At 30.2% G+C, this 18,236-nt stretch overlaps 3 protein-coding genes across 6 annotated transcripts; all 3 read right to left on the reverse strand.

The window, feature by feature from the left end:
* Nucleotides 1-7,353, reverse strand: LOC113377542 (cytoplasmic FMR1-interacting protein-like). 4 transcript variants are annotated; one of them, XM_026617893.1, is made up of 21 exons: nucleotides 7,221-7,353; nucleotides 6,540-6,768; nucleotides 6,246-6,425; nucleotides 6,002-6,183; nucleotides 5,559-5,784; nucleotides 5,239-5,343; nucleotides 4,952-5,155; nucleotides 4,397-4,803; nucleotides 4,027-4,157; nucleotides 3,785-3,955; nucleotides 3,555-3,637; nucleotides 3,078-3,394; nucleotides 2,691-2,922; nucleotides 2,417-2,616; nucleotides 2,142-2,275; nucleotides 1,789-1,989; nucleotides 1,527-1,721; nucleotides 1,349-1,443; nucleotides 988-1,226; nucleotides 770-917; nucleotides 1-684 (listed from the first exon to the last, which is right to left on the reverse strand). In XM_026617893.1, the coding sequence occupies exons 2-21, from the start codon at nucleotides 6,750-6,752 to the stop codon at nucleotides 484-486; spliced, it is 3,864 nt and encodes a 1,287-aa protein (XP_026473678.1). In that variant the 5' UTR covers nucleotides 6,753-6,768; nucleotides 7,221-7,353; the 3' UTR covers nucleotides 1-483. The 4 variants fall into 4 exon arrangements, with proteins under 4 accessions (XP_026473678.1, XP_026473681.1, XP_026473679.1 ...); XM_026617896.1 differs by having other exon boundaries at nucleotides 7,281-7,303; XM_026617894.1 differs by lacking the exon at nucleotides 7,221-7,353 and adding an exon at nucleotides 7,072-7,198.
* A 1,561-nt stretch (nucleotides 7,354-8,914) lies between these two features.
* On the reverse strand, nucleotides 8,915-13,206 carry LOC113378197. Its single transcript, XM_026618728.1, has 5 exons — nucleotides 13,066-13,206; nucleotides 11,103-11,197; nucleotides 10,911-11,005; nucleotides 9,155-9,217; nucleotides 8,915-9,082 (listed from the first exon to the last, which is right to left on the reverse strand). Exons 1-5 carry the CDS (start codon nucleotides 13,068-13,070, stop codon nucleotides 8,942-8,944), a joined length of 399 nt encoding a protein of 132 aa, XP_026474513.1. The 5' UTR covers nucleotides 13,071-13,206; the 3' UTR covers nucleotides 8,915-8,941.
* A 2,150-nt stretch (nucleotides 13,207-15,356) lies between these two features.
* LOC113374667 (methenyltetrahydrofolate synthase domain-containing protein-like) lies at nucleotides 15,357-16,883 on the reverse strand. The gene is made up of 2 exons (XM_026614642.1): nucleotides 16,108-16,883; nucleotides 15,357-15,999 (listed from the first exon to the last, which is right to left on the reverse strand). The coding sequence occupies exons 1-2, from the start codon at nucleotides 16,881-16,883 to the stop codon at nucleotides 15,378-15,380; spliced, it is 1,398 nt and encodes a 465-aa protein (XP_026470427.1). The 3' UTR covers nucleotides 15,357-15,377.
* Nucleotides 16,884-18,236: the final 1,353 nt, after the last annotated feature.

Genomic DNA, 18,236 nt, shown 5'->3' on the forward strand with positions numbered 1-18,236 from the left:
AATTAAAAATAAAGTAATTTCGGAGAGTAATAATATGATTTCTTCATGACACGTACATATTGTAAAGGAGTAATGTTTTTTACCGAAATAAATTTGTCCTGACAGAGATTACATTTTAATCAAAACTACTAAGAAGCAAGTAAGGATTTAGAATAATCTTCAAATTCTGGTGCGCTAAAATTATATTATCTTTAATATATGCAATTATTATATTACTCTTATTCTTTATAATTATCATTTCATGTCAAAAAGACTTATAGAATTAACAATGTTTGTAAAACAATTAAAAAATAGATATTAAATATTTAAAGAAAATAACATGCAAGCCCTCACAGTTGAGATTTGAAAGTCCATCCACACCAATTTTTTATATCTATATATTTCAAATCATAAAACTCAAAAGAAGAGTAGAGAAGAAAAAAAAATAATTTATATAAAAACTTACTTTGTTTTTAAAACATATACAATTTTGAAAATAGTGGATTACTGTTGTTGATGCCTCAGCATTTTGGGGTCATGATAATGAGCTGCTAATGAGGAATGCAGAGGCGGTGGGAAACATCTTACATGTTCAACACTTTGTCCGTCACCTTCAACACCCTTCAATAATTTGTTCAAAGTGGCAAATATTTGTGAATTCAATACTTGGAAACGCCTTATTCGATCAACCATTCTCTTTAAATTCTGAAAACAACACCAATAATCAACCAATGTGGTAGAAAAAAAACAAATTTCTAATGTTAATTAAAAAAATTAGCATTAAACTTACAATTCCTTTGACCATTTCATCTTTTCCATCAACTCTTTGTACTCTCAATATATGATAACAAAAATCTAGAGCTTCAAAACGCCTTTGTTGACCTAACAAAACAATCATAGTGCAGCCGGCCCAATGCAGACCTTCACCAAATAATTCTCTGTAGAAGATTAATTATAACATCAGTATGATCAGTGCAAAACTATGCTAAGTAAAATAACCACACTTACTCCACTGTAAATTCAGTTTCTCCAACAGGTATGCAATATACAAACTGCAGAGCACTCCATAATCTATGAAACTCTGTACATTCATCAACATTAAGAACACCATTTGTTGGTGGTGGTCCAGACCAAATGGGGTCATCCAAAAATCCTCGAAGTCTTAGTAAAACCACTTCAAATATACTTAAACCACAACATAATCGCTCACGAGTTAGAAGATCACCTTCACGAGCTATTGATGCTTGCTGGATAAGATAATAAAAAAACAATCAAATACAAAAATAATTATCTTTTGTTTATAACTACCTAATTAATACTATACTAACTATTAATAAAAAGAGTACTTTAGAGAGTTTATAAAACACACCTTAGCAGTTCCTAACTTGTCTATGTTAGGTACAATTTGCAATGCTGCATATTTCATTTCAAGCCTTTTCTGCTTTGATTCTGGCTTCTCTCCTTCTACAAAATAGAAAATATTTATTTAGTATTTTATTTTAAAATACTCAAATGACAAATAAGTTATTTGAAATGATTCTTATTACCTTTACAATAAGGCCTTGGCAGTATATTTTGGAATGGTGCTGCATGTAACAAATCACAAACTTCTTCCTGACTCAAAGCTTGTTCCATCAACAAACAAAACAATATTGTATTGCCAAATTCCCGAAAATTATGAAACAATTCAGTTTTTGCATCTGGATATTGCACAATATCAGTCAACTGTGCATGATAGTAACCTGAATTAAAAATATGAAGTACATAATATCACCTTTAACTTTAGCATATCAATTTTTAAGTTATTACCTAGAACACCAGGTGAGCCATAATCATACCGCGGGAGCTTGCACTGTTTTGGCATGGCTCCCATTAAGGTACGAGTAAATTGTAAGAGACTTCCTTGAATTAAAGATCTAACGGTTTTTAATAACTCTTCAATAACAACAGCAATACCCTGATAGCCCAACAATCTACACATAGCATGGAAATGCTGTGTTCCAACAAAACCTGAAATAAAATTAATTTGATGTAGAATATTTGCATACATTGCGCAAATATTACCGCTTATTAATAATTCTAAATTAAGATTAACTTAGAATTATTGATAATAAGTTCAAGTTGGTATATTCTAATAACAGTTTTAATTTTTGTCCAATTACCTGCATATTGACCATATTGAGTATTATAAGCAGTACTTAGATGCTTTGAGCCCCAATGATATGCATATGACATTTGTGGAGGTTTGTCCCTGTGAATTGGTTGTGCAAATTGTATACCACGACATCTTACAAATCTGCAATTACATTATGAAAATTTATTAAATTGAATGAGAAAGAAATTTTAATAGCTTATCTAAAGGTCTATTTGTATAACAAATATTATTTAAAATTTCACATCAATAGTTTATTTGTTATTAATCAATATAATATTATACCTATTGGTTGCTGCATTGTAGCAATAATTTTGCAAAAAATCATAATTCAATTCCCAAAATACGTGGAGAGTTATTCTACCATAGGGTGCTAAAACATTATGATTTGCTTCACGAAACATGGCATCAAATTCATCCAGAGCCAGCCATTTGCTCAATAATTTGTGACAAAGTCTATTAACATTTAATAATCCTTCCAGTTCCTAAAATAAAAGCAAAGCATTGCCATTAATTTTATTACTCTTTTAAAATCAATGTTTTTTGTAATAAAACTTACCACAACACCAGTAATATCACCGGCTTCAAATTTGGCAACAGCTAAATCTAATGATTTTTGCATATCTGCATTTATTCTTTGAGTTATTAATTTGTTAAGATCTACTGATCTTCCTAGTAACTGAACATGCCTTTGTCTTAAAAGGGTTTCATAACGGTTTGCTTTTGGAAATGCTAAAATGCATGAGCCCAAGGCTGTGCACTCAGCACGATATCGTTTATCTAGCAGAATACTAATAAATAAAAACAGAAGGTAAAATTTAATTCCAAAAATCACAGAAGCACAAACACATAAAAATTGCTAATAATATTTAGACTTATTTAATCACAATTCAAGTTAATTTTTGAATTATTAAATATTATGTTCTTAGGAATGCTTAATTTTTACCTGGCAGCCAGCTGCTTGTAGTGCGCAAATACTTGTTCGCTAAGTTTGTATACAAATTGATCAAAGCATAAATTAACTTCAGCTTCCACTTCATCATAAAGAAATTGTTTTCTAAAGACTGTTAAAGCATATAGAGCACTGTCATTATACAAGTCCAAGGGATATAAAACACTTTCCATAACACTGGGTTCTTTAGTTCTCAAAACATGGTCTGTTAAAATCCAGGGCATCGACATCTCAATTGGAAATTGAATTCGTTTCTCCATTGTTATAAGGTCGGAACACTCTTCATTGTGTTGATGTCTTACTGTACATTTCTAAACAAAAAATTTTTAAAAATTATTAACAGTTTCATCTAAATTAAATTGATTGTTTTATTTATTAATGATATATTTTATTTTGTCTTTATGACCTCTTTTTATAATAGTGTTTGGTAAACTATAAATATAAAAATAAAGTATGAAGTACAAAATATACCTGGATTTTCCTTCCCATGGTCATTTCCAGATAGAACTCTCGATACCATAATTGTGATAGATCACAACATTTTTGCAGAGATTCTGAAAATATCAATGATTTAGTATAAATATAAAACATGACAATAAATACATTAAATATATACTATTACATAACAAAAAAACCATTTAGAAATATGTTTAAACTATATAGTTAATTATTAAGATGTAACAAAGATAAAATAATCTTACCACTGAAGCTTAATAAATAATTCCAATAAAAACTATTCTTATGAAACTGATCAATTTGAACTAAACAGCCCCCATCAATATCTTTCCGAAGGGTTCTTTTTCCACCAGACTTGTCTGAAATCAGTGAACCTAACATAGTTCGTACCATGTAAAGCTGTGTTGATGATGGGCCTGCAAAATAAATTTAATATTATATTATTTCTTAAATTGAAAGTACTCAATTTAAACTTTGTTCAACATACCAACATTTCTTCGAGGAACTTTAATAGGAAATCCATTGTCAGGATCTTTTTTTCCTTTCAAAACAGGATCAGCTTGAGGCTCTGAGCCAGTTTGCCAATCTGCACAAGTTTCCCGCACAGAAACTATAATACTGTAAAAATAAATATAATTTCATAACAAATTAGTTTATTTATATATAGTAAAATATTTTCATTATAAATAATTCTTCTATTTATATATTAATACATATTAATATATAGAAAATATTTCATTATTAATGAAATATTTATTTTATTTCAGAGAATTGTATTTTTTGTAATATAATTAATTATTTCTGCCAAAATGAATTATTCTCAAGTATATTAATTATTACCTAAAACTTTATCTTACCTTCTAATCAAATCCTTTTTATTCTTAATAGCTTTCCTTAATGGTTCTCTCAATAACAACTGTACAAAATCTTGTAACTCCGCATAAACATTTCTTCTTATAGCATCTGTAAAAACAGTTTCCATTCGAGCCATAAGAACCTGCAAGCCTTTGATCATTGCAATAACTTCGATCAGTGCAAATTTCTCCTCATCAGTGTAATTATAACGAGTAGCTCTCTCATATTCTTCAGCATCTTTAGGACAGTCTTTATTTTGGTGATGATCAGTAGGGTGCAAAAGTTTCCATGAATATAATTCAGTTACTACAGAAGTCCACTCAGAAAGTAGCTGGAGACCTCTAAGTGCAAGTTCGGCTGTTTCTCTGTTCTCAGCATCTGTGCCTGATTCTTTGTAAGTGGTTGTCACCTTAAAAGATAAAATTATAAACTGAAGCACTTAATTGATAAAATTTTCATAGAAAGTATAAGCATAAAGAAAAAGATAAAAATGTGTATTGCAAGTATTAAATTTAATGACAGTCTTATAATTAAGTTACATTTTCAATTCAATTTACCTCATTACTATATCTTGCTAATTCTGATATGTATTTCACATGTCCCTCCCTAATTTGAGGTAAATGTACCATTAAATCTGCCTGTGGGCTTATGGTAGTTGAACAAGATAATGGCCATTTAGATGGATCAAAATGGGCACTGCGTTTTACATAATTAAATGGTGCTATCTGCATGTCTCCAAACAATGGAACTACTTCCAAATTCTGTTAAAAATATTATAACATTGATTATAATAGTAATGTAAAAATTGAAATTTGTTCATGGGCTATTAATGATTTGGGCTTACCTTGAATATTCTGTCAAATCTATCCAGTCGAAGTTTCTTTTTTTGTTCTAGTTTATTGATATTACATGCTTCGCTGTCCATCAAGAAAAGACCAAAACCCATAACCTAACAGAAAACATATTTTATTTTTTACATTAGTAGAAATATAGTCATTTATAACAATATCTAATTTTGCGTTGATGTACAACATGTTTCATAATATAATAACTGTATGGACTAAATCCTCAATATGTTTAAATCACAAATTAATTTATGTATTTTTAAGAAAACATACAGAAAATGCATTTGCTTGTTTAATTACTATTTTAAGTAATATTTACCTTAACCAGCATATGCTTCTCATCAGGTGTTAAATACATTTTAGTTTCAAACATATGCAAACATATATTCACAACATCTGATAAAAGTTCTTCATATCCAGGAATTCTTTCTAAAGTTTCCTTCACCTTATCTCTGATTTTATTCTGTGTGGCAAGAAACATGGACAGGTTTTGAGATTCTTGTAAAGTTTGAGAATCTGACATAACTTTTAAAAATTGAGCAGCCCTAGAATAGAAAATTCATAAGCTAAATAATAGTATAAACTAAAATTGAAAAAAGGAAGATTTTCATTGTGATATCAAAATATCAAACATCAATTATGAGTATGGGGATCAAAATTATAGCCCAATGGCTTATAGAATGTAACTGTTCTGGTTGCCATCCAATATATATTAAAAAAAAATTGTAAAAAGTTATGAGTCAACTTTTATTATATTATTACCTTCTATATGTGCTATAATCATTCTTCACGCTGGACTTCATATTTTTCAATTCATCAAGAACAGCAAACATATTTATAAATTTACCAAGTGTCAATAAATATGCTTCAGATACAAAATCTTTGCGTTTTTCTGAATGACAAAGCCGTTTAACTTCCATACTAAACCCTTCAATAGCTTTATGCTAAAATATCAAAAATATTAGCAAAACTTACTCAAAACCTAACATATTTATTTAAAAAATACCTGGAAATACATAAAATTAAGGAGTTTATTGACTTCAGGAGCCAAGACTTCAACTGTTTTTTCATAAATTTCAACTCGATTAGGTTGTTCATTTGATTTGGGTTGAGGAATTGCTCGAGAGCAGCACCTCCATGTATAAAGCATAACAGCATGTTGTTGGCCTTCCTCTAGTAATTCATTCTAAAAAATAATAAATTAATATTACCAATAGATATTTCTAATATATAAGTAAATGTAAACCTTATGAATATAATGTAGAATTAAGTTTGTTATTCAATTAATAATTTTATTTACCAAGCTAGCATGTACTGTAGCTTCTTCAATATATTTTGCAATGCCAGTGACAAAACCATTTCTATCTTCAAAATTTGTATCAAAATTGGCCTGGTACACAACTGAACAAGGTTGAGCTTCAATACATGGTTGTTCATCCGGCAAAGTCAATTCATCTAATACGTCAACATTCGACAATGCATCTTGCAAAGATACTTTATCAGCGCCTGCCATCTTCAACTATTTTTCACTAGATAGTAGAAATGAATAATTGATTATTTATAGCCACTTAATTCACTAAAAATAGAATTTCGTTTATAAACACATGGTTTACACAAGAATTTGACTTATGAAAATCAAAACTAACATGAAAAAGCTAGGCAATAATAATGATAAATGCTCAAAGTTTAGAATATAAAATTCATCATATCAAAGTGATTTTATAATTCTTGTAAATCTTAAATGTTAAAGCCGCCTTTCCAATAAATTGCACTAATGAACTTTATAACAATACATTATGTGACGCAAATCTACTTATGATTCAAAAACTCACATGAAATAATAGATATTATAAAACTGATTTTATTAAGACACAACAAACTACACGAGTTATTTAACCAATATCAAACATCACAAATTATGGAATGCAACTAATATATAAATAATAAACACAACTAAATATATTCGACATATTCCATTCACCTAGACAAACTAACAATATTGTTGTACAATTTATTATTGTAATGAATTATTTTAATATACATTTGTACTTCAGCTACGTAACACAAACCATCTTATTGTTATTCAATTATTTAATTAGATAAATATAAACATGATAACATTGTATTTGACGTTTAGGCAGGATGGGCGTAGGGAAGACAAATGCAATTCGATATCGAACATATATATCGATATTTTACATATATTGATAATATAGTCAATTTTTTAATGTTGGTGTTGGATCACGACCGTTAACATTTGAATTATAAAAAGATATAAGGATTGAGATCATAGATAAATAATAATAATAATAATAATAATAAGCATAATGATTGAGATAAACAAAATATAAAGCTGGTGGTACATGGCATCGTGCCCTAAGGCAAATTGCTGGAACTCCCGTACCGTAATTTAAAATTTTTAAAAGCTCACAATAGAAACAATAGATTTCTTTTGAAAATTCTGATTTTTTTTGAATATTTTTGAAAACATTTGAAAAATTTTAATATTGAAAAAATGCCTCTTTTAAAAATACAGATTATTCTTGAAAATTAAATTTTTATAATTTATTTTTTAATTGATTCAAATTACAAACTAGTGGTGCATGGCATTGGTAATGGCATGGCACAAAAATTTTAATATTGAAAAAATGCCTCTTTTAAAAATACAGATAATTCTTGAAAATTAAAATTTTATAATTTTTTATTTAATTGATTCAAATTAGAAACTAGTGGTGCATGGCATCATTAGCAGCCTTGAGACAAATTGCTGAAACTTCCCGTATCGAAAACTAAATTTTTTAAAAAGTTTTAAAATTTTTTCAATACTTTGAAAATATCCGTTTTTTTTGAAAATTTTGAAATTATTGAAAAACAATAATTTTTTTTGAGAAATTTGATTTTTGGCACATTTTGCCCCGTATTTTCGAAACGGCTAGACCTGCCTTTGCCAAAAACTAATAAGCACGTCTCCTTATCAATAGAAATCGAACGTTTTTTGAATCATTCAAATTGGTTGTTCTGTGTTCTCGAAATCGTTGTCAAAAAATTGTATCCTCACAAACACACACACACAAACACACACGCAAACACTGATTCTCTCTGATATCTGATTTTCTACCGCTAAATGACGTGTTTTTAAAACTTTTTTTGTGGATTTCCGAAACGGCTGAACCTGCATTTGCAAAAACTTAATTAATTCTTCATTACGTTAATACAAGTGGAACGTTTTTTGAATTATTCAAATCGGATGCTCCGTTCTCTCAAAAACTTAATTTCCATTTTCTGCTCTCTTTGCTCCATATCTCCGAAACGGCTGCACCAACCTTTGCCAAAAACTAATCAGCACGTCTCCTTATCAATAGGAATCAAATGCTGATCCGTGCGTCCGAAATCGTAGACGAAAAATTGTATCCATGCATACACACATCCATTTTTTTCTGAGGTATGCCAAAATGTTCAGAAACCTTCGAAACGTAAAGATATGCAAATATTTTTATTCTCGTTTTTTTGGGGTTACTGTAACTTACCATACGGAAAGTTATAAACGAAATGATGATTTTTTTTACCAATAAAATGAGCAAAATACAGAGAAATAATAATTTTTATTGAAGCTTACAAATAACTTTTATATACATATAAACATAAATACAATCATAAATGTAATTTCACGCATTCAAACGATTTTTTCAAATTTAATTTTTTTTAAATTGTGTCTGGTACTTTTCTATTTCTGTCACCAGCAGATGGTTCCCTATGAAAACTTTGCACTGATGTTTGACAAAGATACATCAACATTTCTGGAATCATCTTAGCCGCTGCTTTCCTTTTTTCTGCACTTTCCTCCTAAATGGAAAAAATAGTGATTGGAAAAATATATAATATTTAAATTCATTGATAAAAGAATTAAATTAATACCTTCGGCCTGTCCAATCCCATGACATGGCGCATATTTAAAATAATCTGTTTGTGATCTTTAACCTGAAACAGATGATAAAATATAAGTTATAAAATGGTAAGAAATAATTGTATATTAGATATAAAAATATACAAAGGCCTATATTTTTTATTATTTAGAATATTGTTCATGTACTTTGTAGAGCGTTATAATAATAAAAATTAACGAGGACAAATTTTAGAAATTGTACTCGCCAATTCTTATTAAATTTGGAAAAATGCCATAGTTGTATGATGTATTGTAAAAGCAGTATTTCGCAATTTTATAAAGCGGTAATGCCATACATATTTTGTAAAATTAGCTGCATATACATATATACATAAATACATACATGCATACATACATACATACGAGGTCTGTTCAAAAAGTACCCGGAATTTTCGTTTTTTCAAAAAAATATTTATTTATTCGTCTACATTAATGTGGTCCCCTTCAAAGTAGTCCCTCCCAGATATAATACACTTATGCCAGCGTTTTTTCCAATTTTCGAAGCACCCTTGATATTCACTTTTTGATATGTCCTTGAGCACTCTCAGCGATTTTCTTCAATCGAGGAAAACCGCCGTCCTTTCATGGGTCTCTTCAACTTTGGGAATAGGAAAAAGTCACACGGAGCCATATCTGGTGAATTTTTGCACTTTGCAACACTTTATTTCATTTTTTACGCAAAATTTAATACAAATTCTTTGACTTTTCAATTCTTCCATTGTAAAAATCGCCGAGCTCAGAAAAACACGTCGAACCTTAGCGACTACCACAGACAAAGTAAACAGTGAATATAGCTGAAAATTTCATCATACTTTAGGGGCATGTATACCAACACAATAAAAAAAAAATTTTGACAATCAGACACTCCAGACCCGCGAAATTTAATTATTAGTAATTCCGGGTACTTTTTGAACACACCTCGTACATATAATATTTGGATATATTTTTTGGATATACACATCTTGTAAAAAGTCGTTAAATTTAATACATTTCTTCAATCTTTTTGTTACCAGATTTTAATTTAATACATTTTTTTATCTTTTAACCCTTTCCACTCGCGAATTCCGAGATACATATGAATTTAAGCGGCATCCCAGTGGAAAGAATCAATTTATTTTTTTGAATTTTTCTAGCATTTTTCATTTTTTTATGTATGTTTTTACCATAGAGCCAGGAGTCGCTACTTTGGAGACGGAGGTGCTGTTCACAATTGATATAATTTAATAGTAACAATATTATAAGTGATGAGAAATAGATCAAATTTATTTTCCAGTCAGCCTCGTAATTTACTAACATTTGCAAATTTTGCTAATCAGCATTTTAATACTTGAACAAACCTTCTCCAAAAATTTCCCTATTACGAATGACTAAGCTTTTTAGTCAGATTAAAATTAATAAAATATAGACTGTCTGGCATCGACCCGAATACTAATATTTAAAATGATGCTTCTGGATTTTTATGCAATTTTATGTAATAAAAGGTAATCACAAATTATTTTGAAGATATGTATTTAATTGTAACATTTATCCTAGAACCTGACACCGAAAAAATGTATATCTCTCTAACTATATATGAAAATGCTCATGGTTATAAAGTTAATAATCAGAACCAACCCTTATTAAATATTAGATGTAAAATATTAAATTAATTTCTTTTGAAGTTCGTTGGTTTATTTTAAATTATTTTACTTGGAATTTCTAAACTAAATGTAAATATGAATTCCAAACCTTGCCATCGGAATCTGTTTCAACATTATGAGGCACATCCGTCTCTAACATAATTGGATGCCAACATTTTTTCTGGGCGTATTCCGGTTGTGCGCCTGTAAAAAATAGTGAATATTTTTACCTAATAAAATTATTTAAAATAAATTTTATAATTTGCAAATTAAATATTTCAAATTCGATTAATTTACTTACTTTGAGGAGGTGATAAATTCCACTCATTGGGATTAGTGCGCTTTTCGCGCTCATACTCTGCCAAGTGTTCATTTCGGATTCTTTCTATATCGTCACTAAACAAAGTCAGATCAAGATCAAAATATAAAAATCACAGTAAAAATAACCAGCTTACTATAATGTATAAATTAAACCAAATTAAATAATAAAATTGAGTAATTATTGAGTAATGCTGCATATGTACATGTGTGTGTATAATGGAACATAACACCAATTTTTTTTTAATTTTTTTTTTATTTTTTGAACACCAATCAGAACTTAACAGTTCTATGAGCTGTTGAAAAAGTTAATAATAAAGCAGCAATATATTTTTTATTGCCATATGTTTTGGCTTGGACTTTAGCCCAATTATTTAGTGGAGTAAAATATTTTTTCTTCGCAATATGCTCATTATATAACAAATCACGCCTTTTAAATCAATAAAAAAAGTATTAATCTAGTATAATTATTTAACTAGTGGTGTTGTATGGCATCGTGCCTTGAGGCAAATTGCTAGAACTACCCGTACAGAATTAAAATTTTGGAAATCAAAATTATTTTCAATATTCAAATAAAAAAAATTATTTGGAAATTAAAAAAAAATAAAAAAAAAATCTTTTCGTCAACACAAGCAGAAAGCTTTTGGTTCATTCAAATCGGATGCTTAGTTCTCTCAAAAACAACCATTTTCTACACATTTAGCTTCGTATCTCCGAAACGGCTGGGCCTGTATTTGCTAAAAACTAATCAACACTTCTTCCCATCATTACAAATTGAATGTTTTTTGGATCATTCAAATCAGATACTCTGTTCTCTCAAAAACTCGATTTCTATTTGCTGCACTCTTTGCTCCGGAACTCCAAAACGACTGGACCGACTTTTTCCAAAACTAATTAGCACATATCCCTATCAATAGAAATCGATAGTTTTTTGAATCATCCAAATCGGTTGATCCGTGCGTCCAAAAACGTAAACGAAAAATTCTATTCACACACAAATTTTTTCTGAGGTATGCTAAAATGTTCAGAAACCTCCAAAACATGAAGATATGCAAAAATTTACAATTTCAATTTTTGGACGATTATAATAACTTACCCTACGGGAAGTTAAAAAAAAGAGAAGAAACATTTGGAAAAACAATATCTTTTTAAGGGTCATTTTTGGAAAAAAAAACTGGCCACTAAACATTAGGAGAGATATTTTTGTATTTTTGAAGTTTTTGATAATTATTTTTATACCGATTTTAATTTAAGTCTACTTTAGATGGTTGTAAAAATTATTATCTAATTATCTAATTGTTATTATCTAATAATTAAAAAAAAGTTTCTTTCTATGTGCGTATTTAGACTTAGAACTGTTCTGTCTGGCTTCATTAAAAAATGAATAATTTAATTAATGACCTACACAACAAAATGAAAGGCAAAACAAAATTTCGATGTTTTAAAAATTTGTTTATGTATTAAATCAAACCTTAATTCTGTATCTAAAATATGCGTTCTCCCATATTAATGGAAACAAGAACAAACCTGGTAAAAATTTATTATTTAATTAAACGACATGATTGAATAAAAAATGGAATAAATTTGATAAGGAAAAACTGTTTAATTTTGAAAACCTTTGAAAGTCGATTATGTTTTTCAGAAATTATTATTTTGCTTGTGACGGACAAAGTCATTTTTAGGGCTTGGTCTATGGAAGTTTATATGGTAATTATTATGTTAAATGTAAAAAATAATTACATGGTTAATATTTACAGATTATATTATGTATGTTTAATTTATGTACGGTAAATATCTATAAAAAAACAACCAAAGAATGTGATGATCATAAATGTTATGTCTACTTGTATGTACATGTAGAAGTTATTATACAGTGTGCCGAGTGTTTACTGGAATATAAATTAAATATATTATTATATCACACTTTCAACTGATGATTTACGAACCTCATGATGAAAATAATCTGTTTAATCAATAAATATTATTACACAAATAAATAATCAAAGTTGTTTATAAAATCGGTTATAAAATTCACAGAGAGAGATCACACGAACGTCCAAATCTATACTAGCTGTTCAATCCAAAAACATGAGGCAACTTTTAAAACTAAAAATAATCCATTATATACGCAAAAGCAAATGGTACATACTAATATATAATATAACAGAAAATACAATTGTATTATGTTTTATTTTGTCTGCGATTGGCACGGCTTCAAAACCTTTATTGTATATAGATATATATGTGTACGTCACTTTGATTTCGATTTAATTAAGCTTCCATTGGAAATTTTGGAAATTGTCCATGGAGTAAATTTAGCTTGGCTAAGAAGAAGGGTCTGATAAAACATGAGATAAAAAACACAATTGTACGACAATGTTGAAGATGAAAATAGTACTAGCGGTGAGTGGCATTGTGTGGAGGCTAGTTGCAGAAACTTTCCCCTATGGTTAATACTGCCCTAGGGCAGGTCCGTGAGCTGAGCTAAACTCCCAGTCGATTCAGGGAACAATAGTGTGAGAGATTTTTCATTGCCATTTCACACCACAGTGCCGGAAATAGGCTATTTTCAATTGGAAATATATTTTTAACTTCCCCTGGGGTAATTTATAGTAATGAGCCGAAAATCGAAAATGAAACTTTTAGCATATCTTCACGTTTAAGAGGTTTCACACATACCTCAGAAAAAATTGATGTATGTGTGTGTGCGTGTGTATGCATGTTTATACATATGCATGTGTGTGTGTGCGTGTGCGGATATAAGTTTTCTTAGACGATTTCGGGTCACACGGGTCAAGCGATTTGAATACTTTAAAAAATATTCGATTCGTATTCATAAGGAGACATGCTGATTAGTTTTTGGCAAAAGCAGGTTGAGCGGTTTCTAAGATACGGGGAAAAAAGTGCCAAACATGGTAACTGATTTTTTAAGCGACCGATTTATTTGATAAAACATTATATTTGCATTGACTAAATGTAGAACCGGTGAAATATTTAGGAAGGCAGGTCTAGCGGTTTCGGAGATCCAATATAAAAACAAATTTTGTTCCTGCAACGCGGCGCCCACGCGCTTCTATATTTCGTTTCTACGCAGCTACACAGATAACGTATCTCAATTGCTTTGAAAAAAATTTCAAAATTGCCAATATTTCAGAACAATGAAATTTTTCAAAAAAAGTCAATTTTGGGTCAAAACTCAAAAATCGATTTTTCTCATAGTTCTAAAAGAAAATTGAATCTTTTTTAAAAACCTTAATTTTTGGTACGGAAATTTTCAGCAATTTTCCTTAAGGCACAATGCCATGCACCACTAGTTATCTATATTTTCAAAATTTCACTACTGCATGTTATCAGGTTATCCAGAGCAGGGGTTCGAACTCGCAACTCCGTCCACACAAAACAGTGCGCTTAACCATGGAACACCAACTTTCCTACATGTATAAATAATAGACTCAACAAGAAATCATTATATTAACCCTTTCCACTCGCGAATTGTGAGATTAATATGAATTTTGCCGCCGAAGCGGCGGCATCCGAGTGAGAGGGGTTACTTTATGAATGATCAATAGGTATACCAAGTTGCTGTATGGCATTATAATACGAGAAAATATTGCAGATTATTCACTTCTGAATAAAATTTACTTTTAAAAAATGATTATACATTATTGAAAAAAAAATGAACACCTGCTTAATACACACGCGGTGTATTTTTTAAAAGTGCGTACCCTAATATTCCAAACGTTTTAAACAATTTGTTAAAATTAAACCAATTGTAGCAGGCCTATATTATTTTAGAATTATAATATATAAGAATGTTTGTTAAAAACCATACACTCTTAATACAAAAAGCTTTTTTTTCTTATAATATAATAACTTATTATATAAAATATATTTTATAAACTTTTATAAATTTTTGTTCATAAAAAAACTATTAGTACGTATTTATGATACTTATGTATGAAAGCTAGAACAATTAAATGTTTATTAGAGATTATAAATAAACAAAATTTTGTACTTTATATTTCAAAATTAATATTTAACTAATAATAAACACTTTTTTCAGTATTCAAAACAACACAATTAGATTAACTATATAACTCGAAATTTTTATTAAGCAAAGTAATTATGCTTATAATTAGTATTGAAAATACTATAAAGATAAATAACATTTCATTATTAATATAAGAGGATTCTAAAATTTGCTGTCAGATTCTGAACACAAGAATTTTGACGTTGTTCTAATGTTAAATAAATTAATTTATACGGCATTCACATCTGTCGTTTCAATCCTAGTGATTGGCCTAGCAGGCTTCACAGTCAAAATATGCGGTTCACATGAGGTGGTTCCTTCTTCACCACCTCCAACTTTCATACCAGAAAGGGATTCAATAATGGCGTCCACTCCAAGGGAGTTGACACCTGCAGGCTTCATCGCGAAGTGCAGGTAGCAAAAACCTTTCACTCCCCTCCAGGTGATGTCAAAAGGCTTGACACCCCTTTCTGCCAGAGCAGACTTAATGTCACGCACTCTATCCGTCTTCGCGATGTTGCCCACCTTCACGCTAAATTCGATCTGCGGCTTTGTTCTACGCGTGCGCCTCTTTCGCAAATGATTGCCTCTGGATTGGCCATTCTCATTAGATACGTCCAATGCGTCCAATACGTCGTTCTCCTCCTTCTCAGAGACACGTCGTCGTCTCAATCTACGGCCATTTCGTCTATGCTCTGATGCATCACCATCACCCTCATTTGGCTCGGATTCGCTATTCTTTGCTGACTTACGGGGCCTCCTTCTCTGTTGAAATTTATTAGGGACTCTCACTTTCTCCACGCTTTCATTATCAGTGTCTACCTCTTTTAGCACGATCTGCTTTCCAGCGCTAAGATAAAAAATAATATACTTTACATAATGATGTAAACTAATTATATATAAACACATGTATTCTAGCAAGCATTCAATGATTTTAAATACACTATTAAATACTTACGCTTCTTCCTCTTCTTTGATTTTTTTCAAGACATTTACAGTGTTTAAACGCCTTTCGGAGATCAAATTCCACATTATGTGAGTTGGCCGTGGTGGTCGTCCCGAGACCATTATTGTCTCAGTAGGTGTTATTATAATGTCAACTGGCACATCGTGAGCACCAAATAATGTGCTGGGCATATCGTCCTTCACCTGGCAGTCATGCACCAACGTGATAATAAGAGCATTCTGATTTAGGGCTTTGGCATGCTGCACAATGGCAAATTCAAGATCTGTGTATCCGCGACCCTTACCAATTCGCAAGCCATTGCGAGACACTGCCACCGATCCAATGATCAGTAAGTCAATGTTAATATCAGAGTTTAAATCAACAGTTGGAGCTTCATTTAATCCTTTACGAGTAATTGCACGGCGGACATGGTACTTGGAGTTGTTTTCAGGCATTACAATTTTGGTTAGTAACCCAGATTGTAGTCGAGGGACAGGGACTACTAATTGCTTACCTTCCTCCAATGCCAGTATTCTAACACATTCCAATGGCTTATCTGGATTTACTAAAACGGTCTTTGCTTGTTTGAAAACATCGAGTTCACTTAATCTCTGCGCGGCATCAAAGGCTCCCTTGAAGTTTGGGATCCGATTAAAAACTGGACGTGGAAACAGTGAAAGCCGGTTCTCATCCAAGTATTTCCAGACACCTCTACGGATTACTTGTTTCGTCACCCCAGCTTCAGCTTCCTTTGCTTCCTCTGTAAAATCCATTCTAGCTTTGTCCATTCTAATAATCGTCAAATTTCAATCAAGAAATACTATCGCGAAAACACGATCACGTTTATAAACACAATTCGACGAGAATTGTTGATTTGATTTGTTTTTGTTTGACGAAAGTCATCACTACTAGACTAGCATTTTTTTAATAAAAAAAACAAATGCTTTCAAAATTCTAAATTGATAAATGTCCGAAATATAATCGTTCGAAATAAAACCGTCGTTTAAAACGGTCATTTAAACCAAGACCGAGAGTATTGTTTATTGACGTAAAACTTACGAGTATAATGCCACTTCCAACAAAGTTTAATTAAATTGATAAATGAATTACTTTTATAGTTGTAATTCTAATTTGATTTGCAAAAGGCTGCGTTTAATTTTTGACATATAATATATGGAATTTATCATTTAACCCAGTGGTTTCCAACCTTTTTTGCACGGCGCCCCCTTGCTCTAATAATAAAAATTGTTGCGCCCCTTTAATTTTTGCAACAATTTAATTTTAGAATTACTCAACTGATATTATTTGGCGGTCAAAATGGAACATTAGACATATGTACATCGTATTATCAGATACTTTATAAAGATTATAATAATAAGTACAAATTTTGTGTACATTTATATGGGTTCCGTACCAATGCTTACACATTAGACGACTACGCGGCGCTTACGCGCTTTGATATTTTGCCTTCAAATTAGCTACGCAGCGCGATTGCTTAAAAAATGTTCAAGATTTAAAAAAAATCAAACTATAATAAAATTAAACTTCTCAAAAATCTAATTTTTTCAAAGTTTTGCAAAGTATTTTTTTAATTAGGAAGTTAAAAATTAAATTCTATTGAAAACATTGCAAAATATTTGGCACCTCGCTTAGAACGTGTCAATTTGAAGGCAATAAATATATTCTAATTATAAATTTCGATCTGGTATGTATTGATATGACGCTATCGTACATATACTCCATTCGATTTACAGTTCATTCAAACATTTATGATTAATATGTTTAACGACATGTGTAAATCGGAAGGCCACAAAAACTATGACGTTTATTTTAAAATAGTAAATTATTAGCCCGAAATAATTTATTGATATCGTCAGAAAATTCAATTTGTTAATTTCGTATTCCCTCGACGTTATAAGTTATTCTGAATCGTTTGAAACCGACGTTTAATTAAACTTTACGTAGGGATAAAATTTATGGTCCAAACCGCAGGTTCTAAAACTTTTTTGTGGCTTCGACCCCTTGGGCTTTGCCATGATCCTCTATTTGCCCATCTTCGATTTATTAACAATTTTTAAATGTACTTCAGTTAATTCATATTAACTGTATTATTAACTGAATTTAAAGTGATAATAAAAAAA

Source organism: Ctenocephalides felis, unplaced genomic scaffold (assembly GCF_003426905.1).
Source record: "Ctenocephalides felis isolate EL2017-DRISC unplaced genomic scaffold, ASM342690v1 CF-g0.4_SCAFFOLD_01886, whole genome shotgun sequence".
Taxonomy (NCBI): Eukaryota; Metazoa; Arthropoda; class Insecta; order Siphonaptera; family Pulicidae; genus Ctenocephalides; species Ctenocephalides felis.